This window comes from Camelina sativa, chromosome 17 (assembly GCF_000633955.1).
Source record: "Camelina sativa cultivar DH55 chromosome 17, Cs, whole genome shotgun sequence".
Taxonomy (NCBI): domain Eukaryota; kingdom Viridiplantae; phylum Streptophyta; class Magnoliopsida; order Brassicales; family Brassicaceae; genus Camelina; species Camelina sativa.
Genome location: NC_025701.1, coordinates 19,079,495 through 19,107,274, shown reverse-complemented (window position 1 = coordinate 19,107,274; position 27,780 = coordinate 19,079,495). Strand labels below are relative to the sequence as shown.

Sequence of the window (27,780 nt, the reverse complement as noted above, 5' to 3'; positions counted from 1 at the left end):
AATTTGAAACAAACCCCTAATTTTCATAACCCGAAATTTGAATCAAATCCCTAATTTGAAAATTTTATAAATCCCTAATTTGAACAAATCCCTAATTTGAAAATTTCATAAATCCCTAATTTGAAAATCTTGTAAACCCTACTGCTATCTCGTAATCCCTAATTTGAAAATCTCGTAATCCCTAATTTGAAAATTTCAATCCTTGAGAGTAAGAAGAAAGAAGAAAATTAGAGTAAAGAAGAAAGACATGCCTTCGATTCGAGCTCACGGACGGCTGGAGAATGTGTCGGCGGAGGAGTGAATAGAAGAGACGGTGGAGAATGTGTCGGCGGCGGATTCGTCGATAAAATAGAAGAGAATCTCTGAGAATTTCAGAGAAAATAGAGGAGAGTGTGTTGTTTTTGATGTTTTGTTCGAGTGTTAGGTTTAGCTCGAGAGTGTGTTGTTTTTGATGTTTTGTTCGAGTGTTAGGTTTAGCTCGAGAGTGTGTTTTTTTGATGTTTTGTTCGAGTGTTAGGTTTAGCTTGAGAGTTTTCTTCTAAGAGTTAAGCGGTTAAGTGAAATAATTGGGCTCAGGGTTGGCGGACTAAGAGTTTTAACATTCCCGCTTAAGAATTTTATATCATAACGTTTATATTGAACTATTACAAAGTGACCAAAAAAAATAATCATCTTTTATAGCAGTTCATGAAAATGTGCTATCCTCTACTGCTATCAATGTACATATTTGTTGTAGTGGACTATAAGCAAATACAAAACCGCAAAAACTCTCTCTTTTAGAGCTTCTCACAAATGGCGACTACATTATGTTGGATTAAGCTTGAAATAAGCTTAAGGCCCAAGAAAAGTATATTTAGGAGGATAATTTAAATATACATATTTGTTCTAGGATAATCTAAATATGTTATCTTTCCTATTCTAGATTAGGAAATTGGTGTTGAGAGTTTTTATATTTAAGGTGATGCAAGAGAGTTGTAAAACCTTGTGAGAGAGATTTGAGATTTGAGAGCTTTAGGTTTTTGAGTTATTTTTCCTAAAGTAATAAAAGAGAGTTATTCTTATTTTTGATTCAAAGTTCTTAGATCTATACAGTGCTTCACTCAACCTTCGGTCTATGTGCCGTCTCATCTTCATCAAACATACGGCACCGGACCTCAACCGCGAAGCATCGACTCAGTTCGGTCAATTCCGTAACCTACACGACTCCTCCTTGTAGGGGTGTTCGAGGGAGAGGGAAGAATAATGATAAAGACGGAGCCACGGTGGCGAAGGTGGAGGAGAATCCGTATTCCAAACTGGAGGCGGCGCGTCCTGATCTGAGGAAGACCTTGTCTGACTTTTTGGTGGAAGCGAGAGAATTCGGAGGTGGAGGAGGTCCACCTCGTTGGTTCTCTCCGTCGGAGTGTGGCGCTCAAGCTTCAGGCTCTCCTCTTCTCCTTTTTATACCTGGTTTGTCCTCTCTTTCCCCTTCTGATTTATCGAGGTGGACATTTCGGTTTACTTTTGGGTTTGGTTTAGTTCGATTAATCTGGTTTTATGAAAACTTTTGCCAATCTAAAACCAAATTTAATGTGGTCCGGTTTGGTGTAATTGGTTTTTGGGTTTAATTAGGTTTGGGTTGGTTCAGTTTGGTTTCACTTTGGATTGGTTATATTTAATTTCTCTAGAGCTAGAAAGTGTAATTTTGTTATTTAATTTTTATATTAAAGACGTTATATTGATGGCAATAGAAAATTGGTGAAAATGAGATAGTTGTAGAAATTACCTTAGGAAATACTTGAATATATGAAAATAGGGGAAGAGAAATAAGATATGATTTAATTTTTTCTTTGTTTTTTTTAGGATTAGGAATTAATTTTAGGATTGAGACTTGAGCCTACCTTAGTAAAAATTTATATTAGACAATAATTATATTGGAAATAAAATCAAATACAGTATGAGTTTTAGACTTAGAGTTCCATATCATTTATTTAACTAAATTAAGAAATAATTTTTTTTTTAAAAAAAACAGTTTCTTTTCCTTTTCTGTTAAAAACTTTGATATCATTTTCATGAATCTCTGAACGTCACTTTTTTGTTTTTGTGTGTGTGTCAAGCAACGTTAAGCTTATTCAAGTTAACAAAACTGAGGAAACTAAAAACTTGCAGGGTTCGATGGGACTGGACTAGGGCTCATTCGCCATCATAAGAAACTCGGGGAGTGCGTAATTTCAAATTATTTAGCTGTTTGTCCAAGAACTTTGGTTTACGTAGATTTTTTTGAAGTATTGACATGTTTCATTTTCTGATGTTGTTGTCTTTGATTAGGGTTTTTGACATATGGTGCCTTCACATACCAGTCAGCGACCGTACTCCTGCTAAAGGTACGTACCTTTTTGTTTCCCCTTCGAATCACTACACAAATGGTTAACTGACGGAGAAGATATATAGTAACAGCAAATGAAAGCCTTTTATTTGTTTGTGTTCTGTTGTATTCAGAATTGGTGAAGCTTATTGAGAATGATGTTAAGGCGGAGTACTATCGGTTGCCAAACAGACCTATATATCTAGTTGGAGAATCTATTGGAGCATGTCTTGCTTTAGATGTTGCAGCCAGGAATCCCAATATTGATCTTTCTCTGATCTTGGTTAATCCAGGTACAAGTCTCTTGGCCTGTAAGATTCTTAGTCGGTGAAATTACAAATCTTTTCGCATCATAGACATTGTTTGTTGCAGCCACACATATCAACAACGTCATTTCACAACCTCTATCATGAATGCTGAATGTTTTACCATATGGTATTCCAACAGTATTGGAAGATATCTTCGGTGTTAAGCAAGGTACACTTTCGTTACGTTCTCTTCTCATATTATATAACTAAGTTAACAAAACTAATTGAGTTTCAAGTTGGATCTGTAAGACGTTATGTTCAGTTTTAACATCTTGTTGATTCTACTTAGAAAGCAGTGACAGGGGTACGATGTTGTTATGCAACATTAGTTCCTTGTAGATCAAGAACTTATTCAAACATGACACAGATGTGTTTCTTTGTCACGGTAGGAAATCCGCTGACTGGAATGTTACAAGCTATGTCAAATGAATTTTCTTTCCAAGGAATGGGTGGAGGGATGTTAAGAGACCTCCTTGCTATAACAACTAATCTTCCCGTAAGTATTCCTTCTTAAGTTCTTAGAAACTCATGATCTATGGGTTTTCATTATCAACTACCCATTTACAATTTCAGTTCTAGTGTTTATCTAGTAAAATGAATAAAATATAGGGACAAAAACTAGATTGACCCAAGTTAGAAGGTTAATTACTAAAGTAATTCATAAAATGTAAGGGTTAGATAAGTTATTTTTTTGCCTAAAATACACTTTTTTACTTTGTTAGGAAAGAAATAAAGTCAAATTTACCATCTCAGAATATTTTTTTAAAAATCAAAATATTTTCAAATGTTTGCCGGACTAGTTGTGACAGATTAATTTGTGTATGACATATTTGTTTTTGCACAACCGGTTTATTTTTGTATGACAGATTTATTTTGGACGACAGATTTTTTAATTACAGTTATGACAGATTTATAATTGATGACAGGTTTATTTTTTACGACAGACTTATTTATAAAGACACCACAAACTTTCACAATATATGATAGATTTGATATAATGTCTGGCAGATTTATTTTCCACAGTTATTTCAGATTTATTTTCTTGATTAAAAATCTGTCGTAACATGACAGATTTTTTCATAGAGAAATAATTACTAGGTTGACCTCTAGTGATAACAGATTTGTTTTAAGTTATGACAGATTTTTAAATTTAAACAAAAATCTGTTGTTTGATAACACATTTATAATATTTTTAAAAATTTGCTAAAATGACCTATGTGAATACCATATGTTATGGCAGATTTGTTTAAGTTATGACAGTTTTTTTGTTTCCTTCCAAAAATCTAGTGTTTGATAACATATTTATTAGATGTAAAATGTAAATATAGTGACAACAGATTTGTTTTAAGTTATATTTTTTCAGTCATATTTTTATTAATTATATTTTTATAAATCATATTATGAATGATATTTTTAAACTCATATATTAAAGCATATTTTATACATTTTTTATTTTCCTAAATCATATTAAAAAATTAACATCATATTTTAAAATCCTATTTTTATATATTTTGTATTATATTTTCATAATATTATTTTAATATTTTTTATAAAACTTATTTAAACTATATCATCTTAAACTTCATATTTTTAAATCATATCGTTATACATAATATTTTTATAAACAAAATTTTGAATATTGTTTTAAAAATTATATTTTAAATCATATTTTATTTTTATAAATTATATTAAAAATATAAACATCATATTTTTAAATCAAAATATCAAATACTATTATTTTTTTGATTTTTCGTTTTTTCCAAAAAAAAAAATTTAAAAGAAAATTCTGGGTTTTTAGTCTTTTTACCTAAAATTTGTGTCATTCTAGTTATTGGATATGATGAAGTGTTAATCTACCAATTAATTACCAAATTTGTGTCAAACTGGTATATTTTCACTAAAATATATTTGCAGACTCTCAGTAGAATGTTCCCTAAGGACACACTGCTCTGGAAGCTGGAAATGCTTAAGTCTGTTATTACTTCTGTGAATTCTCATATATATTCAATCAGAGCGGAAACATTGATACTTCTGAGGTTCGATGAGTCAATGAATATCTGTTACTTGTAAAGAGGTACTTTACCTCAAACCATACGTGTTATAGTTATTTGGTTATGACTATTGCAGTGGACGCCATCAGTGGCTGCTGAATGAGAAAGACATTGACAGATACTCGCGCACGTTGCCAAAATGTATCGTCCGTAAGCTTGATGACAGTGGACAATTTCCCCTTTTGGTTAGTGATCTCTCTCTCTCTCTTCATCATCCAATAAAGAAGAAATAGGATACTTAGGCCCTGTTCGTTTGTTCACTTAGATGGACCATCTGAATGGTCCATCCAAATGTTGTTCGTTTTTGTCAAGAAAATAACATTATCCAAAATCATTCACGTGGATCATCTGAATGAGTTTTAAAATTTTAGGCAAAAATTTAAAACTCATTTGAATGATTCTAGTTGAACCATTTGGATGGAGATGCTTCATCCAAAAATAACAAATTACAAATATATCCTTATTATATAAAAAATCTATTTACCTACAAAATTATAAATAATATTTTTACAATTCTTATAAAATGTCAAAAACAAATGATAAATTTCCCGCCGAAACTAAAATCACGTTTTTCCACCAAAATCATAAAATCAAAAAAAATTGACAACAAAAAAAAATTTCTTTTTTCCGCAAAAAAAACACAAAATCACATTTTCTCGCCAAAAACATAAAATCACATTTTCCCGCCAAAAACATAAAAATCATATTTTCCCGCCAAAAAAACTTAAATCACATTTTCCCGCCAAAAAAGCATAAACTAATTTTTCCACTAAACCTACAATATCACATTTTCCCGCCAAAAACGTAAAATCACATTTTTTGGCCAAAAAACGTAAAATCTCATTTTCCCGCCAAAAACGTAAAATCACATTTTCCGGCCAAAAAATGTAAAATCTCATTTTCCCGCCAAAAACGTAAATTCACAATTTCCCGCCAGAAACGCAAAATTATATTTTCCCGCCAAAAACGTAAATTCACAATTTCTCGCCAAAAACGCAAAATCATATTTTTCCCGCCAAAAACGTAAATTCACTTTTCCCGCCAAAAACGTAAAATCACAATTTCCCGCCAAAAACACAAATCACATTTTTCCGCCAAAAACGTAAATTCACTTTTTCCGCAAAAAAAACAACACACAAAATCACTTTTTCCCGCCAAAAACGTAAAATCACATTTTTGTTTAGTTTTGAATAAAAATATATGAATATATACTTTAGATCAATATTTAAAATTAATATGGTTAAAATTAAGATTAAAAAATTGTTAGATCAAAACATGAGTATTTTAGTCATTATTCTAATCAAATCCATTTAGATGAGAATGTAAATAAAGCAAATAAACACATCTCCATTAAGATGCATCATTCAAATGAACATTTTTTATTTTTGTTTGACATTCAAATGACTCATTTAGATGAAGATTAGATGAAGCTTTTGAATGGATCATTTGAATGAATACACTAATGGTCAAACGAACAGGACCTTATAACCTACACTTCAACTATCTCTTTTACGTGTCTCACGTTAGGAGGACAACGTAGATCTGGCTAAAATCATCAAGTGTACTTGTTTTTATCGCCGTGGGAAGTCTCATGATCACATTACGGATTACATTATGCCTACTACATATGAGTTAAAACAACAAATAGACGATGACCGGTAAAAAATGTCTCAGTAATTGCTCTGAGAGACATATCTTTAGTTTTTTCTCTATGCTTAGCAAAACAAATCAGACTACTACGTAAAAAATTTAAAGTGAATACGGAATGATAAATTCTGTAGTGCAGATTGATAATGGATGGTATTTCCCCTGTAATGCTGTCAACTCTAGAAGACGGAACACTTGTAAGGAGCCTCGAAGGATTACCTTTAGAGGGACCTGTTCTGTACGTTGGCTATCACATGCTAATGGGATTTGACTTGATTCCAATGGTAACTCAAATCATGAAAGAGAGGAACATTCACCTGCGGTGTTTGATACATCCGATGGTTTTCAAGAATCTCCAAGACTCATTAGTCGACACGAAGATGTTTGACAAATATAAGATAATGGGTGGAGTTCCAGTCTCTAGTTTCAATATCTACAAACTACTGCGTGAAAAGGCTCATGTGCTTTTGTATCCTGGAGGTGCCCGTGAAGCGTTGCATAGAAAGGTTATGTATATAGTTTTCACACGGTTTCTGCTTTCTTGGAAAGTTTGATTTATTTTAGAGGCTTTAATTTATAGAGTGACTTTGCAGGGTGAAGAATACAAGCTATTTTGGCCAGAACGATCCGAGTTTGTGAGAGTTGCATCTAAATTTGGAGCCAGAATCGTTCCTTTTGGTGTTGTTGGAGTAGACGACATTTGCCAAGTAAGCTTTCTCTACTCTCTATTATGCCTCTTATATGTTTACACGTTAGCAAGAGGCAGAAGAATTGTCTCTGTATTCAAAATGACGATAACTCTATAACTTTGAATGACACTCAGCTTGTCCTGGATTCCAATGATCAAAGGAAAATCCCTATCTTGAAGGATTTAGTGGAAAAGGCAACAAAGGACACTGGCAACATAAGGTTTTTCCCTTGGTTCACCCATCCGCCAGAAGCTGCGGTTGCGGCGGAAGTCGGAGGAGGGCAGGAGGGTATTGTTGCATTGTTGCGGTGGTTAACCTAGATGTTTGACATCCTTAGGGGCTATCATGGGATCCGGTTTATGGAAGATGGATTGAGCCATCATCCTCTGTAAATCGCCATGACTTTGTGTCCACCAGATCGGATTGAAGCAAACCTACCTGGAGGTTGCGGTGGTTGCCGGAGCTGGAAGAGGCGTGTTAGATCTGAGTGAGCGGGTTGCTAGGCACGGGACCTGTCTTCGCGGAGCCTGTCATTGGTGGTTTGAACTTGTTGGAGGATCTGTAGCGGGTCAAGCAGTACACCGGAGAAGAACCTGAGACAGAGTTTGGTTGCGGATGTCAAGGGTTTCGATTTGGTGTATCCGCCGCAAAGCCGTGGATCCTGCAACCACCGGCGTTCCTGTTCAAGCTTCTGTTTCAGGTCATTCAGCAGGATCCGATCGTTTTTCCGGCGAAGGCATCGACCGCCGTTTTTCTCCTTTTTGTAACTGCTGGACCTTTGTAATTAGTTCCAAGGCCGAGCCCATTAGTGGTAGGCCCATTATCATTATCATTACTAATATTAATAGAAAAGTTTTTTTAAAAAAAAAAAAAAAAAAAAAAAAAAAAAAAAAAAAACATAAGGTTTTTCATATTACACGCTATTTTAATATAGATTGTTCTCGTAATCTTTCAAGTTATATGATCACTGATTTTGAATGTCAGGGAAGGAGACGAGAGCGAATTGGGAAACCAAGATCTCTGCATCCCAAGAGTGGTACGGACCTAAGATTCCAGGGAGGTTCTACTATTACTTTGGCAAACCAATAGAAACAGCAGGTATATATGTATGTAATCTAAATGTATCCTCTCTAGTCTCTACAACAAATCACTGACCTCAATGATGGCGGGTTTTCTTATTTCATGGCAGGTAAGGAGAAAGAGTTGAAAGACAAAGACAAGGCACAAGAGCTTTACTTGCAAGTAAAGTATGAGGTTGAACAATGTCTTGCCTATTTAAAAGTAAAAAGAGAGAGTGATCCTTACAGATACTTGTTACCAAGGATGTTGTATCAAGCTTCACATGGTTGGTCTTCTGAAATTCCAACGTTTGATCTCTAAAATCTCTCTTTGAATTATATATATACTGTATTGTGTCTATATATGTTGTACACATCTAATCATATAATATTTAGAGGTTCTAAGTTTCTTTAGAGATGTAAGATCTTTTATTTGGTTAGTGGAAAAATAAGACAATCAACTGAATGTACAAGACATGAATCTATTACTTAGTAAGATGTCAAGTTTTAACTACTCTGTTTAAAACGTGGGTTCTTCATTTACATGTTATCAAGTTATAGATAAATTGATGACGCTTGTTAATACAAGGCTAGCTAGTTGTATTTGTGCTTGCTCTATTGTTGTGATTGTTATCCTTTAATAAATTTCCAGTCTTTTGTGTTACTAGTATAATTTTGTAATTTATGTTAAAAGTTTGAAATTGTATAAAATACTTAACATTAATACCAAAAATTATAGAGATAAATTCTTTAAACAAATTCGTAGCTGATCCAAATGCTCCATCCATATAGATGTTTGCTTTAGTGCAATTAAATAAATCATCCAAATGAATTTCTAGAAGTATCTGTGAAACTCATCTTAATTATAACAATAATAATATAAAAAAAAAATGGGTGAGTTTAAATGGTGCATTTAGATCGGTTTTATTCTTTCAAAAGTTGTAAATATCTAAAATAACCTTATTTACAATCCTTTCCTCTTATCTTTAGGGCTATGATTATCGTTGTATCTTCAATGTGTAACGTGTATATGACATGAGCAGGTAATATGTGTCAGTGTTATCAAAGGTATTTTTAGATGTACATTATCTTCACCATCATCAACGGTATTTCAATTTACTCAAAGTACCTATAGCTTCTTAAGGTATAGAGAGCTTTTTACAGTTTGTGATGTTAACGACGCTCTTCAATGAAACCACTTCAGAGACCCAATACGGTAACTGATAAAAATCATAATAATAGCCTAGTAAAGATGTAAAGATGCTTTAAAGAAATCTCTAACTTGTGTGTGAAGCGGATGTTTTTCATGTGTAAGTGAATATTGTGGAGAGTGGAGACAGTCACCAAGTATTCGCCAGAATGTTAAAACTTTTATTCTTGATCTGACTAACGACATCTGGTGGTAAGAATACTTGGTGACAAGACATGAACATGTTACATGTACTATAGTTTTAGAAGTTTTTAGAAATTAACTATCGATTACAAGTTAAGCAAAACGTAAGAGTATGAGTAAAAAATAACAATTTGATGTAAAAAATATACATGTTCATTTCTATTTTTTTGGTCATTACTATTCTTAGTTATCATCATTTTACTTAATTACTTTTGCTTTTTAATTAACTTTTAAGTTCAATTATTGGTAGGTGCTAATAAAAAACGAAAATACATTAAAACCTCAATCACCCTTGCAAGATCCCTCTAGCAACCTGACGATTCCTCAAGAAATCAAGATTTCTTCTTTCTAGCATCAGCTTTCCAATCTCTATGATGCCTCCTTATCTTCCGTATAACCAACTCACATTGAGCCTTGTTCACAATCAAATGAGCTCTTCTAGCTTCTTTTTTCCAATCTCTATCGCAGTAAACACGCCGCACAAAGTTGTCAACATAACCACCACCACTAAGTCCATTAAACTCTAGCTCTTCCTCCTCTTCTTCTTCTTCTTCTTCTTCTTCTTCTTCTTCCAGTTGTCCCATGGTCTCAAACGAGAGACTCCCATCTATACCCGCTTCTTCCCTCATCCGCTTCCTGGCTCTGTACCTACGTTGTCTTTCTCGGTTCTTCATCCGACGAATCATGACTTCATCTTTGTCTATCAACCCTTCTTTCTCATCAATGCTCAATTACTCATCTCTCCTACAATTCCCATTTTTACTCAAAACCTTGACAAAAAAAAAACTGATTTCTATAAGCAATCTTAAAAGGTAATGCATTTAAAGGAAGAATCTTTAACTCTATAAAACTAACCCTAGGATATTAATTCCAGAAGCTAAAGGCACAAAACACACACAAAAATGTAAACTAAATTCGTTAAAATAGCAATCAACCAAAATTAGCAAATCTATACAGTAAAGAAAAAGAAAAATTGTGTGTTTTTTTTTTTTTTTTTGTCTTTTATTTGCTTTTCAAGTTGAGAAAACAGAGAAGTTCGATACTCAATCAAAGACACTCCTATCGATTGATTAGGGCTAAAACCCATAAATTACCAATCTCAGTGATTGATCTACAATAAGAGAAGAATCATAAAAACGAAAACCAAAATCAATAAAGGCCATACCTTTCAACTGTTATGTGTGCCTCTCGGTGAACAAAAGATACTAAAGTAGCGATTCGGTTCCTCTGCTTTGAAGCTTATGAACGAGAAAATGAGAAAGAGAAAGAGATTGTTGTTTATGAGAGAGAGAGTTCTCTCTGTCTAAAAAAGAGGCATCTTGACGAAGACCTTGTAAGATCATTTTTGTATGAATAGAATAGATTATGTGTGAACTCAACTAACAAAATGGGGTGGTGGCGCAGTTGGCTAGCGCGTAGGTCTCATAGCTACTGAGTGATCCTGAGGTCGAGAGTTCGAGCCTCTCTCACCCCATTTCTTTTACCTTTTTTTAATGAACCAAACTCCATTTGATCAAAAAAAAAAAAAACAAGCTTTTTCTTCTTCAATTCGTTTCTCTCTACACTGAGCGATTTGACCTAAAATCAGATCTTTATCATTCGATTTTTCCTCAGGTGAAAAATAGCGTGAATTTTTTATTGTTAGCGCGTTCGATTATAGATGTTTATGAGTTGGGAACACTTGCTGATTCGGTTTTAGATGCATATTTGGATAAAGGGTGACCGCTAGATTCACTCATTTAGGTTCAAAGCTGTGAAAGAGTGAGTCTTTAGCTGATTTAGGATGATCTTCGGATCCTGTTTGTGTTGCCTAGTCTGTTCCTCAGCTTAAGTTTCAGTCTTTCAGACATTGTGGTTTTAGATCAGAATTTTGTGAGATGGATAGGTCTTGGTATAGTGATCAGTTAGGTGTGAATAAGTTTGGGAAGAACATAAAGAAGAAGAGTCCTTTACACCAACCCGACTTCTCATATGGTATTGGTATCGCTTCGGCAAGGCCTCAACAACCGCAACCACAAGTTTATAACATAGTAGGTGAGAATGACTTCACAAGTTTACCTCAGCCTCCTCAGAATCCACTAAAGCCTCAGCACAAGATTAGACCAGCGGCTCTAACACAGACACATTGGCCCCGTGATCCACCACCTCGTGTTGTGGCACAACCAACTCATGAGTTAGTTGCAGTGAGACCACTACCAATGCAACCTTATATGCATCAGGGTTCACAACCAATGACGGGTCATGGAGAACAATTGTTGTCCAATACAGCTGAGTCCTCTGTCTCAGTGTATATGCGTTGTCTTCAAAGCTCACTAGCAGATTCAGGACCTAATGGAAACCAATTGCAGTCATCTAATGAGTATCAACCGCACGAACCACCACAAACGCATAATCATCATTGGCCACGGTTCAGTGGTGCTGCACGCGACAAGCCCATTTTGCCTACTCCTCCTAGGTTCAACAGTCCGCCACAACAGATTTATAATAATAGTCTTCACACTCCAAGTCCAAGATTCAACGGTCGAGGGATATTACCCACTCCTACTAGAGGCTCAACATTCTCATCCATGGCTCAACCTGGAATTCTTGGTCCGGGCTGTATTTCTCAGCATCCTACATCTTCTGGTCTTGTGTTCCCATCATCACCGTATGGGCTTTTCCCGAACTCTACTCCAAGATATAGGTAACTCTTTTTTCACTCTACTCTTTAGGTTAGTAGTGTCTTTGTACTAGGAAAGGGGTTGAAATGACTAGAAAATGAAACTTCAATCAACTCGTTTTCTTCCTTATTGTACACCAAAAAAAAATTATCATCTTCTGCTTCACTACGACATTGTACCACTACGTAGATTAAAATGCACGAGACCCTAATATCAACAACGGGTTATATTCATAATTCATCCTTTCTTGCTATATTGATCCACGGAGTCCCTATTTCATCTTATGGTCTTCTTGCCTCTTCTAATTTCTCGGGCGACGTACACATAAATCGTCATCTAGACTTCGGTTGTGATTGGAGAGATAACGCATAGTTCTCTCCTAGAAACACCTAAACCAAAAATATAGCATGCCCACACTTTTCATTAACACCGTTAACTACTTTGTCGAAACGTTATAATTCATATCACCTAGCTAAGATACTTCCGATATTAGTATTATTACTATTATTAATACTCATTTATATATAAATTTTCAAAAAAAAAAAAATAAGATTTTCGATGGTTAATATTTTGAGTGTCAAATGGAAACAAATTCTTGTATTAAAAATGATATCATATGCAAAAAAAAAATGTATTAAATGCATAAAATCCTAGAAAATAAGAGTTTAGGGGTTAAATGAATCTACAAATATTTTACATGATATCAATGGAAACAAACTCATACAAAAAAAAAGAATTAAAATATATATTAAAAAAGGAGTTCATGTAAAAATATATAAATACCTTTCACTCAAATTGAAATAAAAATAGAAAAAAGGTAGAGAGATACACACACATTTTGTCCAGAACAAAAAAAAAGAAGGAAAACATCCATGTATTAAATTTGAATGCGTTTTATTATTGAAATAAATCAAGAACTAAAAGTGCAAAAAATCAGGAATTTAAAATCAATCATGATGTATATGACAAGGAAATATTGTATATATATAATGTAAATGTGTGTAAAATTCTTAGTGACAGTTTCTTCTTTGCTAGAAAAAGTTATGTATCAGCAGCGACCACGAAATGATTACTCGAGAGTGAACAACATGCGGAAGAGTAACTTCGACCTACTACACGCTGTTCATCAGCCACCGTTCATCATGCGGAAGAGTAACGCCGTTCATCAGCCACCGCAACCACAACCTCAGACACAAGTGTACATCATAGACAAGAACGACTTCAAGAGCCTTGTTCAGAAACTAACGAGTTCAGAATCATGTGAGCGTTTACCTCAACACCATCAGAAGATTATACCAGAGCCGATAAACCGGACCTCATCGGCTCCTCCAAGTGCAATGTCGGCGGCTCAAGAGGATCCTGATGTCTCATTGTATATGCGTTATCTTCAAAGCTGCTTACTCGAAGAATCATCAGGATCTAATATTATTGGAGACCAATTCCAACAACCATTTGATGATGATAAGTATGAATCTCACATGCTGGTTCAATCTCCTACGCAATCAATGCCACAGTGCAATGGTTTTGAACCGGTCATCATACCTAATAGTAGTAATACTTTCCCCTCTTCCTGGTTCAGTGGCTCGCCCCAACATATGCAGCATGATGCTTCCTTACTACAATCAACAGGAGTTGATTATCCACAACCACTAAACTTCACATTTTCGTCTATGACTCAACCTGGAGGCTTTGGTCCGGACCTAGACTGCATTAGTCTTGATGAGATTTTTGATGTCCCATACGAAATAAATTCATAATTTATTTTCCCAATCGTGAATAATAAATTTAAAATATTACTCTAATGTTTTCCTTATTTTCAATATCATAGAAATGTTAATAAGTGGGGGTTATTGGTTTAAGATTTGAAAAGAGTTTTAAAGACTTTAAATGTTATGTAGAATCTGTTGTTATTAGATCAAGATTTTGTTAAACTCTGTTAAAATTTAGTGTTATTAGTTTGTGATTTGTAAAAAGTCATTTAAAATCTTAACAAATCTGAGTTATTGGATTCAGACTTTTATAAAATCATTAAAAATTTTGTGTTATTCAATTAAAACAAAAGAGTCTAGGATTGTTAATGAGTTCAATTATTATGTTATTGGTTCATGATTTTAGACACTTTCTTTACAAAATAAAGTCATGGAAAGTATAATAAAAATATAGGGATTGTTTGGAGGACTTTACAAGATTTTAGAAAACTAATCAACAAAACTCTTTAGCAATCTTTAACAATCTTTCACTTATTCATTTTTAATGATTTTGTTGAACTCTTCAAAAATCTTCATAAATCTCTGAACTCTTCAAAAATCTTCATAAATCTCAAACCAATACCAACCCCTAAGTATTAATTAGAACCGGATCCTTCTCTTTTCATGTATCTCTGTCTGGTTGTAAACAAAACCGGACACAGGTTGGCTTACAAAGAGTTATAAAGACACAAATTCAATCCCAAGATTCTTGGTTTAATGAAATTGAAACACAGTTCGAAACAAATATATCATTAGCTGAGTCTTGCTTGCATACAAACAAACTAGTGGAAACTACCAAACTTGGTATTTATCTAGAATCAGAAGCAAGAGACTGAAGAAACAGAGAGAGGGTAAGAGAAGCTGTTAGCATACTGAAATGAGAGTGTCTGTCCAGGACCAAGAGGTTGACCGTCGTTAACCAGACAATCATCATAGCAGAGTCTCCTGAAAACTCTAGGGTTAACCAGTCTAACCGAGCTGAACCAGCCACAACTGACGTGGATCTCCGCGATATTGCAATCCGAGACACAGGCGTTGAAGATCTCAACTGTGTATGCAGGAACTCCACTTGGAAGTGGGTTTGTTGTGCCTTGAAAGACAACAATATCATCTTTTGAGCAATCTTGTCCGATCCTGTTGGTCCCGTCGCCAATGTCTGAAAATGTATACGAAGATGTGTCTTTTTAGGTTCTTTATACATAAAACAGTAAGATTGATCTTTTAGTTCATATGTGAAGCCAACAAGATGTCTATGAGAACATATTCTCTTTTTTTGGTTCCTAAAACATAAAAACAGAGACTAAACTTAATGGATAGGTGAAGCCAAACAGTGTCTATGTAAGTTACCAGGAGAGAGCAAAAGCTTTCTAGAAAGGGCGGTGCGGTTTCTGGAAATGGAAATGATGCTTTTTGTACTGAGAGCAATGCCTCTTTCATCACTGGAACCTTCCAATTCAGTGGCCTTCACAGCTGCAACATTGACAAAACTCGAAAACAGAATTGGTGTATGGTAAGAAGAAGAAAAGAGAGAAAGATGGATATTATAGATAAGAAAGAACTTACACAGAGCAAGAGACAGAAACATTCCAAGAACTACGAAGAAGAGCCAGTGTTGGAATTGGTAGATGTGTTCCATTCTCTAGCACTGGCCAAAAGATGTGAAGGGCTTCTTCTCTGTTCTAGTTAGATGGAGACGTTTTTTTATACAAGGGTATAATACACATGCATGGTAGAGAGAGTTGAGAGAAAGAAACTTAAGAAATGGAAATTTGTGATTGCATGCATGTCTGCTGCTTCTTCCATAAGGGTATGGACCAATACCCTGTTTCATCTCAAAATCTATCTGCCTCGAGATTCAGAAGAAACATAACTATTACCAAAATTATGTTAAAAGTTTTGAAAAAAGGGCTGACAAAAAGTAGTTGAAGTCATTAATTAAACAGAACCGTAATGAAATACCTATCAGAAAATGAGAGTTATCACAATTTGGAAACCAAACCAACCTTGTTTACAAGAAGTAGAGAATTATAACAAGTCAACCAAGTTTCAACATTTTCCAAAAATCTTTTAATAGTTACAGAGAGCAAAAGCAGGAAAAATATAGCAGGTATAGACTATAGAGAAGTGGTCTTCCCTAGGCCTAGTCCAAAGAAAAGAAATAACTGTAGAGTAAGAACAGAGCTTGTTAGAACAAGAGAGGTTTAAAGAGAGATTACAAGCTTTGGTTTGTTTGAGTTATCATAAAGTTTCTCTTGTTTTCCAAGAGTTATCATCAAATACATTAGAGAATATATAAAATTTCGAACTCAACAACAAGAAGATAAGGTCTCAAACAATGTTTTGACTTTTATGTTTGGAGAAGTTTCAAGATAAGGTCAGATACCCCCAGACTTTAGTCTTTAACAAGGTTGTTCCACATGAAGTGGGAGTAAAGAAGACTCGCTTATAGCATGTGACAAACAGTTACAAGTTCTTTAGAAAAAAAAATAAAGTTGTTGACATAGAAACCGATAGCGAATCATTGTTCTAAAGAATATGTTTCCTACGGAGACCTGGTGTATATTATATTGTAACATTTAGACAACACTATGTAGAAAGGAGTGACTACAAAATAAATCCCAAGCATCTTCCATTTTACTAGTCTTGCGAGGTTACAAGGCTGGTAAGGTGGAAGATGCGTGGGATTTATTTAGTTTGTTACCCCCTTCACTTGAGGAAAGGGTCTCACTTTCTTATAATCCCTTACCCAAGAAAAGACAGTGTACCACCATAAGGTAACACAATAACTAACTGTATACTAAAAGCCAAGAATCAACTTCACTGCTCTTATTTATGCATTGACCACCATTCTCTACTCTCTCTTTAAAGAGTAGCAAAATCAATTCATGAGAATATTATAAGTCACTTCGTCTAGGAAGCAAACTCCATGCTGCTTACCAAAATGCAGTGACTTATAATACTCTCATAAACAAATCTACCCAAGACATTTTAAAAGATTACGCAAGAGAATATTTGAGTTTCTCATCATTTACAGATCCTGCTGATTCGTATGTCCTGAAATCCATATAGATCAAAACACCAAAACTTGTCCATAACTGAAATAAGAGCATCGCAAAACTCAAATACAGTTTAAAATAAACACGATTATCAAAATCTCTTAAGGAGGTAATTTGCTGGCACCAAGAACAGTTACAGGATTTACCTTTTCCGATGAAGAAGGCTCTTCTTCGTCGACGAACTTGTCATCGGCATGGATGAAATCGAAATCCGTATCTCTCTGTTTCGTGAGTAACTCTGTAAACGGCGTACGGCCATCCCTAAAACAGTTTGTTGAGTGGAAGAGAGTTTATAGGATAGAACCGCTAAACCGGTTTAAATGACGGTTTGGACTTCTCAGTCCGGTTTAGTAATAAAACTGAAAAGAACCGGTGTTCCCTAATTACAAAGGAGTTAGGTTAACCATTTTTCATTTTTTTCTCTTTAATTTAGATGTTTCCCTTTCGGTTTCAATTAAGCCAGATCATTTGGGACATTAATTAATGGGTAAGATTACTTAACTAATTATTTTCATGAAACAGAGACATCGTTCATGAGGCAAAAACTATATATAATGTATATGCCAATGAAAGTTCCAATCCAAATTCTAATAAACTCAAAGCTACAAAGATGAGGAAAGCTAGAAAACAGAAACAAGCTCTGTTTGCTTGCAGACACCAACATTGGACAACAAGTTCTACAGTCCGATATCAGATTCAACGCGCATGTTCTCTTGATTCTGACTTCAACGCATGTTCTCTCTCCTTCGGGCGTATCTGGTCCTGTCGTGGTTCTTTGGTTTATCAGAGCTTCTCTGGGTCGTTAGCTCTGTGATCTTTCTCTGTCTCTCTGGAGGACGTTGGACTATTTCTCCATTTTCAAACAGCTCAGCTGCAATACATACATGGAGATTTTGGATTACAAAGTGAGCTTAGTACAAGTTAACCTCTGTCAACAACAACAACAACAACAACAACAACATAGAATATAATCAAACAGAGACGGTAGTTTCAAGATTTAACCCTCAAGCTTCACAAACAGCTTCTTCGATCAAACAAACACTTACTCTATCAAACAAACAGACTTAAGCTCGTTGTGCTGGAAATCAAAATGTTTTGGCTTCCCTATTAGAACAGCTCATGGAATGGAACACACAAAGGTGGCTTTTTATATGTTAACATCTAAAGCGAGAGCCTAGTTTAAAGATTCAACCCTCAAGCTTCATAAACAGCTACTCTATCAAACAAACAGACTGAAGCTTAAGGCTGGAACCTGGAATCAAATTGTTTTGGCTACCCTATAAGAACAGCTCATAACACACAAAGGTGGTACAAAAAAAAGATCTGATGTCTTAGTTGAGTGCAGGAATTTTTGACAAAATCAGATTTTCAATGCTTAAACTAAAGAGTAGAAATTTGGAAAATCTCCTAGTTCTAAGCTAAAGTCTTAATGGATTATGAAACAGGACAGAACAAAACAGAGAACTTGGAATTCAAAACATGGTTTTGTATTAAATCAAACACTAACAAAGTAACAACAGAGTTAACATTTCATTTAACTCACCTCCGTAATCTTTGTTTTCTTGATCAACATAAGAGTCTGGTAGAATGAAGAGAACACCAGGAAGTCCTGAATCACACACACACACAAGAATCAAGAACCATTCATTACATCGCTCGTGTCCTCCTCAACACAAAACACAAGATCCAGAGATGAAAATGTGTGTTTTCAAATAACATTACCTTCGAGTTTGTTCGATGTCTCCTCATCGATCTCACAGCCAAATCCAAAATACCTTTCACACGACACATTGTATATCTTCTTCTTAGCTTCTTCCTCACTGATCATCATCAACAACAAAGTTAACTAGTTAAAAAATGCCTTCTTCTTCACTAAATAATAACTAATCATGAAATTTCAAAGAAATTAGAAAAGAAACCCTAACCTTCCGAGAATTTTAGCTAGGGTTTGAACATAGCAATCAATCATTTGCTGCTTCGTGGCGTTTTCGCCTCCAGGTTTGTCCATTACAATCAGCCAATGCTCATAATCGCATCCNACATTACCTTCGAGTTTGTTCGATGTCTCCTCATCGATCTCACAGCCAAATCCAAAATACCTTTCACACGACACATTGTATATCTTCTTCTTAGCTTCTTCCTCACTGATCACCAACAACAAAAAAGTTAACTCCTTAAAACGTTTTCTTCCATGAAATTTCAAAGATTCGACGAAAATTAGAAACGAAACCCTAAACCTTCCGAGAATTTTAGCTAGGGTTTGGACATAGCAATCAATCATTTGCTGCTTCGTGGCGTTTTCGCCTCCAGGTTTGTCCATTACAATCAGCCAATGCTCATAATCGCATCCAGGAAACAACGGCGCCATCTCAGTGGGAGGTCTATCGCTGAAATTGGAGCCGGATTTGAGCGGAGAGTACGATCCACCGGACCTGTCCATGCGAGTTCGAACCGTTGTGAAACGATTCAAGGAAGAGACGAATCCGACGGCATGGGAGATCGCTGCGGTGGAACGACGGGAGAGGAGATAAGAAGGAGAAGGAGCGGTGGCTCCGGAGGTGGTGAAGAAGCGTTTGGCGATGCGTGACGCGGTGGAGCGAGCTAGGGTTTTCGCCATTGAAGAAGCTCTCAGTGTGTGTGGTCAAGGGTCTCAGAAATGAATGGACTAGAATAGGGTTTAAGCGGAAAGCCACCGAATTGTTAAATCAGATGGTTCTTTCATTAATGGGCCAATGGGCCGAACTTTTTACCACACAATGAAATTAACCAAAATAACATTTATCTTCATCTTCTTATCTCTTTTTTTGTTTTTGTTTTCTATGTACAATTGCTTTTACCATAACCACCATACATATGCTGATATGCATCATCAAATCTGTTTGTCCTAAGATGTTTTTTTTTTACATCATTTTCTAGCTTATGATTTGCTATTTCTTAAGTTCACGGTGGATTTATGATTTAAGATTTTACTAATCCATTTATCCGGGAAGAATACCTGGTAGAAGATATCAATGAGATAAAAAAGAAAAAAAAAAAAGAAAAAAGAAAAAAAGCACCAGTTAAAAAATTGATATATTATTTTCTTTTATTTTGAAAAAAAAAGTTAGATTCCGAAAAATAATTGAAGTAACGAAACAAATCAATTANAAAAAAAAAAAAAAAAAAAAAAAAAAAAAAAAAAAAAAAAAAAAAAAAAAAAAAAAAAAAATCAAGCATTACAATTTGAAGATAGATGATTAGATAAGAAAACTTACCCAATATCTTTTTAGGTTTAAAAATATAGAAATTTTAGAAAATTTTGAATATGGTTGTGGGATCAACCGGTAAAGACATGATTAAAATCCATTACAGATCCGAGTCTGAGTCTGAGTCTGTTGGACTCGAATCTCACACTAGCCGGTCTGAACTCTCTCGGTCAAAACCAATTATCAAAAGGAAAAGGACACGTGTCACCCAAAATACAAGAAGACGAGAAGAACACAACAATATAAGATTCAATTCAATACAAAGATTTTGGAAAAGCCATGTGAAAGAACCTATTTGGAAGAACAAAAACAGAACACAAACAATATAAGATTGAATTCCAATCCGACCATCCAATTCCATTGTCTATCTACGATTCAATTCAACCCCAACTTGGACCCCCAAGATCAGGCTGCTCGCAGCTTCACCATATATAGCGCGTGACATCCACGCTCCAATATTTTTTTTTATTAAATGCAAAAAAAAAAAAAATCATCTCTACTTCTTTTGGAAGTTTCAAACTAGATGATAGGTTACAACTTACACGTAAAGAAACGAATTGTGCATAACTTTGTTAAAATTTGATATTTGATTCTCTTCTAGAAAGAAGACTAGAACCTACTCATCTTCCGGTGAAGTAATTTGTAGCATTTCTACGTCACCGTTAAATTCAGGAAAAACAAGAAAAGTAAACTCTTATACAATCATGTCACATGTTCCTTTTTTTTTTGTCGGATGTCACATGTTCTACCTCATAAGTAAGTTTTTGCAACTTGTCATGATTTTCACGAAGAAAAAAAAAAAAACATAAAAAACCCATAAAAAAATAAAAAAAAAATAAAGCGCGTGAAATCGAAAGCGTTATCCCTAACGTAGCAACTTGGAAAATTAGAAAAAGTCACACACAAAGTCAAATTCCTCACGCATTCCTTTTCTGTTCAACACGGTCTCGTTTGTAATATATATTATAAACAGAACTCTTTCTTCTCGTCATTGTAAACTTAAAACAAACTCACCACCAAGAGCAAGATCTATTCTAAACTATCTCTACAAATTTCAAAAAAAAGTCTCTTCTCTTATTGTTATAGTTCTGATCATGAATTCGATGTTCAGTGCCTTCGACGCTCTTTTCGCAGAGCTCATGGGTAAGAACCTCATGGGTTCTTCGTTTAATGCTACTACTACTACGGCCACCGCCGCCGCACCACAAACGCAAACGCAAAAGCAAAAGGAGGACAACGCAAGTAGCAAAAACATTGGTTTGGTGAAGAAGACTCCTAGGTACGCTGTGGAGTTCGATGGTCTTCACTGCTTCGAAACAATAGTCCGTTCTTGATTTGATTTGTTTCTTGGTGCGCTAGCTTGGCTTCAAGATCAGAAACTTTGTTCTGATTTTTCTTGTTTTTTTTTTTCTTTAATTTAATTTTATTCTATTAATTCATTATAACATGTTGCTGTCAAAGTGTCAATACGTTTTTGAAATATTCATCGATTTGATCCGGTTACATACTTTCTTGATTCTTCGATTTGTCTTCATATTTCTCCGGTTCCGGCTAGATGATGAAGGGGTGCGAATTCGGTTTGATTAAACTCGAACCAGAAATAACAAAATTCAAGTTTTGGTTCTTTCTTTTTTTGGATTATTCAAACTTCGGATTCTTGGAAATACATCAAATCAGATCACTTCTGTATTATGAAAATCGAATGCAAACTAAAACAATTTAAGAACCCCTGAATAGAATTAAAAGTTAAAACCAAAACAAAAGAGAGATAAGATTAGGTAGGGTACCTTACTAGTTACTTGATGAACTTAGTTCCATGGTTACACACAAGATGTTACATCTATATTTTATTTTATTTATCAATCCCAGAATCAAAGCTAGCAAAGTAGAGAGAACTTGCATCAAGGGTTACAAGATTATATTATCTATTATGCTTATTTATGTAAGCCTGTTGGTAAATTTGCTAAACCGCTAGGTCAGATTATATGGTGTTATTTGTGTCCCTCTTTTTTTAGCTAGACAATGAAATTAATCAACCAAAATAACAATAGTTATTATCTCTTTTCTCTGTGTACAATAGCTTTCATCATAATCACCATACATTCATCATCAAATTTGTTTGTCCTAATTAAAATGATCATTTTATCTTTTTAGATAATCTTTTTGGCTTGTGATTTGCCCATTTCCTGAGTCCATGGTAGATTTATGATTTAAGACTTTACTAATCCATTCATCTGATTTATCATTTCTTTCTTTCTTTAATGACCTTACTCTGTACTTCTTAAGGCTCCAAATAAAATTTGTTAATTTTTTAATTTAATTTTTGTTATTGAATAGTATATAAATATTTATACATATATTATTTTTTTATAACAATATAGAGATATATGGTAGGTTAGTATATTTTTTTTGTTTGGTGCATATACAAATTAAAGTTTTTTTTTTAAGTAAGGTGTTAATAAATATTTATTCTCTATACATATTTATTCTCTCAAGGTAAAATTTTTTTAAAGTTGACCTTGAGAGAATCTTAAAACAAAATAAAAAACACACACACATATAAACTAATTAGTAATTACATTCCTCTTCTATTAAAAGAATAAAAGGTTACCAATTTACCATTAATTAATTGGATTATAAATTAAGTCCAATCTAAAAACATGTAAGGTCGTCTTTGTCAAGTGGCCACATCTCACGCTAAACCAATTGAGAAAATTAGGTCAAACTCGCCGAAAAAAAAAAAGTGGAAAATTTCTAACTTTGAACTAACTAGGATCCAACTAGGATTCTTCTCTTTCCTTATCCAACACAACACGGTCTTGTTTCGTCGCGTCTTTATTAAAAAAAAAAAGACTTTCTATATAAACACTTTATATTGTTTTTGTTCCTTTCACATAAACCCATTCAAAGATCTTTTCCTGTTTTTTAACAACTCGTTGTGATAATGAATTCGATGTTTAGTGCCTTTGACGCCATGTGTGTTGAGATTATGGGGAAGAAAGTCACCGCTGATCCTTGTGTCCACCGCTCTGAACGCAACGCTGCTTCTTCTTGCGGCCGTGGCGGCGGTCAAAACGCGTCTTTGGCAGTCAAGAAAGATGAAAAAGCTTCCAAGAACATGGATTTGGCGACCAAGACACCGAGGTTTGCTGTTGAGCTCGATGGCCTTCATTGCTTCGAGACCATAGTTCGTTCTTGATCACAAAAATCAAGATTTTACGATTTCTTTTCTTTTTTGCTTTGGTTTTGTTTCGATAATTCTCATATGTAAATAACAATTTTGGAATTATTCAATTTCTTGATTAGAATCATCCTTCATAGTGATTGATTCATTGGTTTGATTTCAAGTTTCTCTGGTTTCGTTCTATTAATTCATGAATTTGTTAATATATATTAAAAGAAAAGAATGAGTTTATTTTTCCCTGTTCTTCAAGAATCGAAATCCTCCAAAAGGATCAAACTTTTGCAAGAACTTTTTAGGGTTTAGGAGGCAAAAATTGAGGCTTAGATGATGCATGTGATGTTTGAACATGAACATCAATCATAATCAGAGAACCTCTATATATACCGAATTGATCCATAAGAAGAAGAGGCTGAAACTATACATTGAAGAAAAATTTAGAAACTTGTGTGCCAAATAGCTCCATCGCCTTCTCCACAACGTTGGTGTACTTGAAGCATTCTATCAACAGATTTGCAGATTCCGCTACAGCTCCAGTCGAAGGATGCTGCGCAAGGGTTTCCTGCTTGACCCTTCCATTCACAATCTGCACACACAGTAGTCATTAATAAACCCTTTTTTTTTTTTACTAACTCTTGATTCATTTGCTTGTTACTAGCTAGCCAGATTTTTATCTTTTTACCCAAGGGTGTTCCGCAGCAGAGGCTTCTATCATCGATATGTTCAACATCGAGACCAATGAACCAAGAACCTAAAGAGACATCTTCATTTGCATACTTGTGAAGTAGTCGCCTGAAAACAGACCGTGAGTCAATTTGGGATTCGAGGATGATTGTAAAGAAGAGTCTGTGAGCTGAGAGAGAGAGAGAGCTCACCGGTTCACTGAGATATAAGTTGCTAAATCTTTGGAGATGGCATAGATTTGTCCAGTTGCGTGTCTGAAGTACTTGTTTCCTTCTTCACCAAACTTCCAATTTTCTGGCTCATGGTATTTGACCCCTCTGCAGCACAATAAATATATATCATCCGAAGAAAGAAAGAAAAAGAGTCAACTCCTGATCTGTGTAGAAACATGAGAGCTTGTGACTGCTTACTTTTGAGCAAGGACAGGTCCAGACTTCATGCAACCAATGTACACTCGCGGTTTCCATCTATGGTGAGCCAATGTAGAACCAAGCATTCCTGAATAATTATAACTTTAGTTAAGCTTTTTTCTTGGAACAGTAAGTATTTTAATATGCATTTTATGTAATGTAATGTAACTAACCGAGATTTACGTGAACATCATCATCCACTTTGACGTAGAAGTCTGCATCCCATTTTGCAACAGCAGATGAGAAGTACATTTGGGTTTTAGTTGATAATTCATGATAACCTTCTATGTGGTTCTGCAAGATATTTCACTATTAATTAGATATTATTAACTAACGGAAAAAGGACTTGACAGAGCTAGCGCTACAAATCAAAGCTACCAGGCGAAAGAAGTCCTTATGTTGTTCTTCTTCAGCTTCAATGGTATGGTCCAAGACTCCTCCAGGAGAAGAACTAAATTTAGAGAATAGTTACGTTGTCCATATCAAAATATAACAGCCAATATTATATTTACTATTTAGTAAATGCTTTGGAAACCAAATTAAGAAAACTCTACCTGTGACCTATGACAAATCGCATAATGATTCCCTTCTCTGTCTCTAATCTTTTCAATTCCTCCCCTGCAAAGTAAGTGAAGCAACAATCAATCTTTTTGTCACATCATCTGCTTGCTATATATGGGAGCTTTAGAAGAGCTGGTTCGTTCTAGTTGAACCTTTAGGAAGCCAGGTTCCTCTTATCGAGTCTCTTCGTTTTCTGCTACTGAAAGCAGTCATGATTCCCACCACAAAGAACATCCGAGGCCGAATCTTGTTCGATTTGTCTGCCTCTGATTTTGCAACAGCTGGGGATCCATCTCCACCACCAGATCTTGCTGCTCGAGCTGTAGCTAGCTCTACCTCAAGTGAAGAAATTGTCTTGTCTAATGTCCTGGTACATGAAATAGCAGAATCTATTTAAAAATGTAATACAAAGCCTAATCTCTAATATAATATCATAACATCATGTTTCAGTGAGACAAAAGAAAAAGGCACTTTACTTGATAACATCATGAGTATGTGATACTCGAGATAGAATGTCACCTTCCTGGTAAAAAGAAGAAGAACAATGCCCAAGTCAAGATTTAATTTTGCAGTAAACTGGAACAGATCATCAGGTGATGTAAACACACACAATATGTCATCATCTACTTGCCTTGCTCTCACAATCAATAAGAGGATGAAGTGACCTGGCTTGATCATTTTGCACAGGCGAAGCTCTCTCAATGCCATCTACTACTATCTCAGATGTCGCCAAAAGCCTAAAAGAAAGAAACAGATATGTAAGTAAGATCAGAGGAAGCTAGGACATTAAATTGTTATTATAATCAACCAAAATGGGATTACAAGTTTGATATATAGAACCAGTTGAATCACTAGCTAAATAACAATTGCCTAACTTGACATAAAGCTACTTGCACAAAAGACAGAACCACAACAAAGAAAAAAGAAACAAAAACATAATCTATTCACTAGAGTAAACATAATTCAGCATCAGAATGTTCCAGATTCACCAATGTGAAGACAGGAGATACAGTAGAAAGTGACAAAGTTGCAGACTTTTGAAGCTACATCTACATAAAAAACCCCTTTTGAAGCATTAGCATTAGTTACCCATACAAACAAGACCAAGAATCCGCAGCATTAGCATTGAAAAATCAGAGAGAGGGACAGAGAGAGAGAGAGAGAGAGAGAGAGAGAGAGAGAATGAAAGAACCTGTTAACGACAAGAACACCAAGAACGAAGCTGGAAACGCAGAGAACAAAAACCCATCTCGCTGAAACACCAGAAGAAGAAGAAGAAGAAGTTGTAGATTTCTGATACCTTCCCATTCCCATTTTTATTCTTCTTCTTTATTTCTATAAAAGAAAAAAAAACTCTTAGTGAGAAGAAAAAGAAGAAGGAGAAGAAGAGGAAAGCTTGTTTTCTTTCTTTTTAAGGTTGTCTAGCGAAAACAACATGTGAACAGTGAACTCATCAAAACGACATCATCGTCTTCTCGGATGAGCAAAAAAGGAAAAAAAAACACTCAATAATGTCTGTAATTGATTCCTCCTTTTTCTTTTTAATATTTTTTCACCACTCTCTTTTAATTTTGCAGTGGACTACTAAACTTTTTATTTTAAAAAAAAAACATAAAACCAGAAAATTAGTGTAAAATGATTTGTGTTTTTGTTAAAAATTCAAATGTGTGCTTTTTTGGTTGCTCAATCAGAAAAGGAAAAGGAAAAAAAAAAACTCATTATTGGTGGCTTAAATGAGTCGCGTGAATCTCTCAGCTTCACTGTTGTTGTGTTATGTTCTGTCCGTCCCAAGACAATATGCTAACTTCCAAATTTGCCCCTTTATTCTGCACACATTTGTTTTCTTTCTGATTTTTAGATACTCTTCAGCGGTTATACTACTCCCTCTGTTTTAAAAGTGTCATTCTAGCCTGATTTTTTTTGTTTCAAAATAAATGTCATTTTATATTTTAATGTAAAATTAAGCACAAATTTCCAACTTTAACTTCATATTCATTGAAGAATATCAAGAGTTAATGTCAATTTTAAGGTTATAAAAGATATTTTAATATATGTGCAAAATGTCAAAATGACACTTATTATAAATCAGAGGAAGTATAACTTATCTTTTCTTTCTCTCTTTTTTTTTTTTATGAAAGACTATAACTTATCTTCACGAAATTACCTTATTTATATTTTTGTAATTTTTTCTTATATATGTATATGATAGAAACTTGGAGTAAATTATATAAATGTATATTACATTTCCCATTTCATGCACTTCTCTATTTAGTTTTATTATAAGTATTCTATAAGTATTCTTTTAACATTTCTCAGTTTTATACAATATGAACTACGTTTTTTTTAACTCGATTATGCAATATTAGTTTGTTTACTAAAATTAAATATATTGGTAATATGATATTTTATTTCATTACTATGTAAAATGTCTCCAATCAAAATATTTTTTAAAGTAATTTCATCCTACAATTTTTTATTCTGCAACTTATGTTATTATGCCACTTATGAATGTAAATTAAATAACAAAAAAGTAAATTAAATATTTAATAAAATGTCTACAAAAAACAAAACCATAATAGAACTCTGATTTTTTTTTTTTAAAGTTGTACAACAGAGAAAAATAAATTAAACCGTAAAAAGAGATTATACTAACTCAGTGTATTTTAAAAAGAGATTATACTAACTCAGTGGCTTTTAAACTCTCCACAACTATCTCAAAGTCTTATAATTAGTTAGTTGCATTGG

At 34.4% G+C, this 27,780-nt stretch overlaps 7 protein-coding genes, 1 non-coding gene and 1 pseudogene across 13 annotated transcripts; 5 read left to right on the top strand and 4 right to left on the bottom strand.

Moving 5' to 3' along the window:
- Positions 793-8,487, top strand: LOC104757633 (annotated as a pseudogene).
- Positions 9,604-10,221, bottom strand: LOC104759627 (protein FAM50A-like; the record flags this gene model as incomplete). Its single annotated transcript, XM_010482537.1, has 1 exon — positions 9,604-10,221. A coding segment is annotated over one exon (399 nt), but the record flags the coding sequence as incomplete, so codon positions are not given.
- TRNAM-CAU lies at positions 10,880-10,964 on the top strand. Its single transcript is given in 2 exon segments — positions 10,880-10,917; positions 10,929-10,964. It is a non-coding gene; the product is annotated as a tRNA-Met (tRNA).
- LOC104757631 (protein HAIKU1-like) lies at positions 10,892-13,990 on the top strand. Its single transcript, XM_010480386.2, has 2 exons — positions 10,892-12,175; positions 13,165-13,990. The coding sequence occupies exons 1-2, from the start codon at positions 11,368-11,370 to the stop codon at positions 13,905-13,907; spliced, it is 1,551 nt and encodes a 516-aa protein (XP_010478688.2). The 5' UTR covers positions 10,892-11,367; the 3' UTR covers positions 13,908-13,990.
- Positions 14,584-17,204, bottom strand: LOC104757629 (TPD1 protein homolog 1-like). Of its 4 annotated transcripts, none has more exons than XM_010480384.1 (3): positions 15,462-17,204; positions 15,246-15,368; positions 14,584-15,054 (listed from the first exon to the last, which is right to left on the bottom strand). In XM_010480384.1, exons 1-3 carry the CDS (start codon positions 15,532-15,534, stop codon positions 14,717-14,719), a joined length of 534 nt encoding a protein of 177 aa, XP_010478686.1. In that variant the 5' UTR covers positions 15,535-17,204; the 3' UTR covers positions 14,584-14,716. The 4 variants fall into 4 exon arrangements, with proteins under 4 accessions (XP_010478686.1, XP_010478684.1, XP_010478685.1 ...); XM_010480382.1 differs by having other exon boundaries at positions 15,246-16,993; positions 17,101-17,204; XM_010480383.1 differs by having other exon boundaries at positions 15,246-16,952; positions 17,101-17,204.
- On the bottom strand, positions 17,435-19,647 carry LOC104757628 (multiple organellar RNA editing factor 5, mitochondrial). Of its 3 annotated transcripts, none has more exons than XM_010480380.2 (5): positions 19,236-19,631; positions 18,880-18,923; positions 18,677-18,774; positions 18,498-18,563; positions 17,435-17,825 (listed from the first exon to the last, which is right to left on the bottom strand). In XM_010480380.2, the coding sequence occupies exons 1-5, from the start codon at positions 19,569-19,571 to the stop codon at positions 17,680-17,682; spliced, it is 690 nt and encodes a 229-aa protein (XP_010478682.1). In that variant the 5' UTR covers positions 19,572-19,631; the 3' UTR covers positions 17,435-17,679. The 3 variants fall into 3 exon arrangements, with proteins under 3 accessions (XP_010478682.1, XP_019094222.1, XP_010478683.1); XM_019238677.1 differs by having other exon boundaries at positions 18,880-18,992; positions 19,305-19,631; XM_010480381.2 differs by lacking the exons at positions 18,677-18,774; positions 18,880-18,923 and adding an exon at positions 19,001-19,098 and having other exon boundaries at positions 19,192-19,647.
- Positions 21,175-21,823, top strand: LOC109130037. The gene has a single exon (XM_019239227.1). It carries the CDS (start codon positions 21,294-21,296, stop codon positions 21,531-21,533), a length of 240 nt encoding a protein of 79 aa, XP_019094772.1. The 5' UTR covers positions 21,175-21,293; the 3' UTR covers positions 21,534-21,823.
- On the top strand, positions 22,818-23,618 carry LOC104757627. The gene has a single exon (XM_010480379.2). It carries the CDS (start codon positions 23,144-23,146, stop codon positions 23,396-23,398), a length of 255 nt encoding a protein of 84 aa, XP_010478681.1. The 5' UTR covers positions 22,818-23,143; the 3' UTR covers positions 23,399-23,618.
- Positions 23,634-26,569, bottom strand: LOC104757626 (beta-1,6-galactosyltransferase GALT31A-like). The gene is made up of 11 exons (XM_010480377.2): positions 26,228-26,569; positions 25,667-25,772; positions 25,512-25,558; positions 25,188-25,402; positions 25,029-25,092; positions 24,853-24,925; positions 24,648-24,768; positions 24,475-24,562; positions 24,256-24,381; positions 24,063-24,172; positions 23,634-23,966 (listed from the first exon to the last, which is right to left on the bottom strand). The coding sequence occupies exons 1-11, from the start codon at positions 26,347-26,349 to the stop codon at positions 23,818-23,820; spliced, it is 1,221 nt and encodes a 406-aa protein (XP_010478679.1). The 5' UTR covers positions 26,350-26,569; the 3' UTR covers positions 23,634-23,817.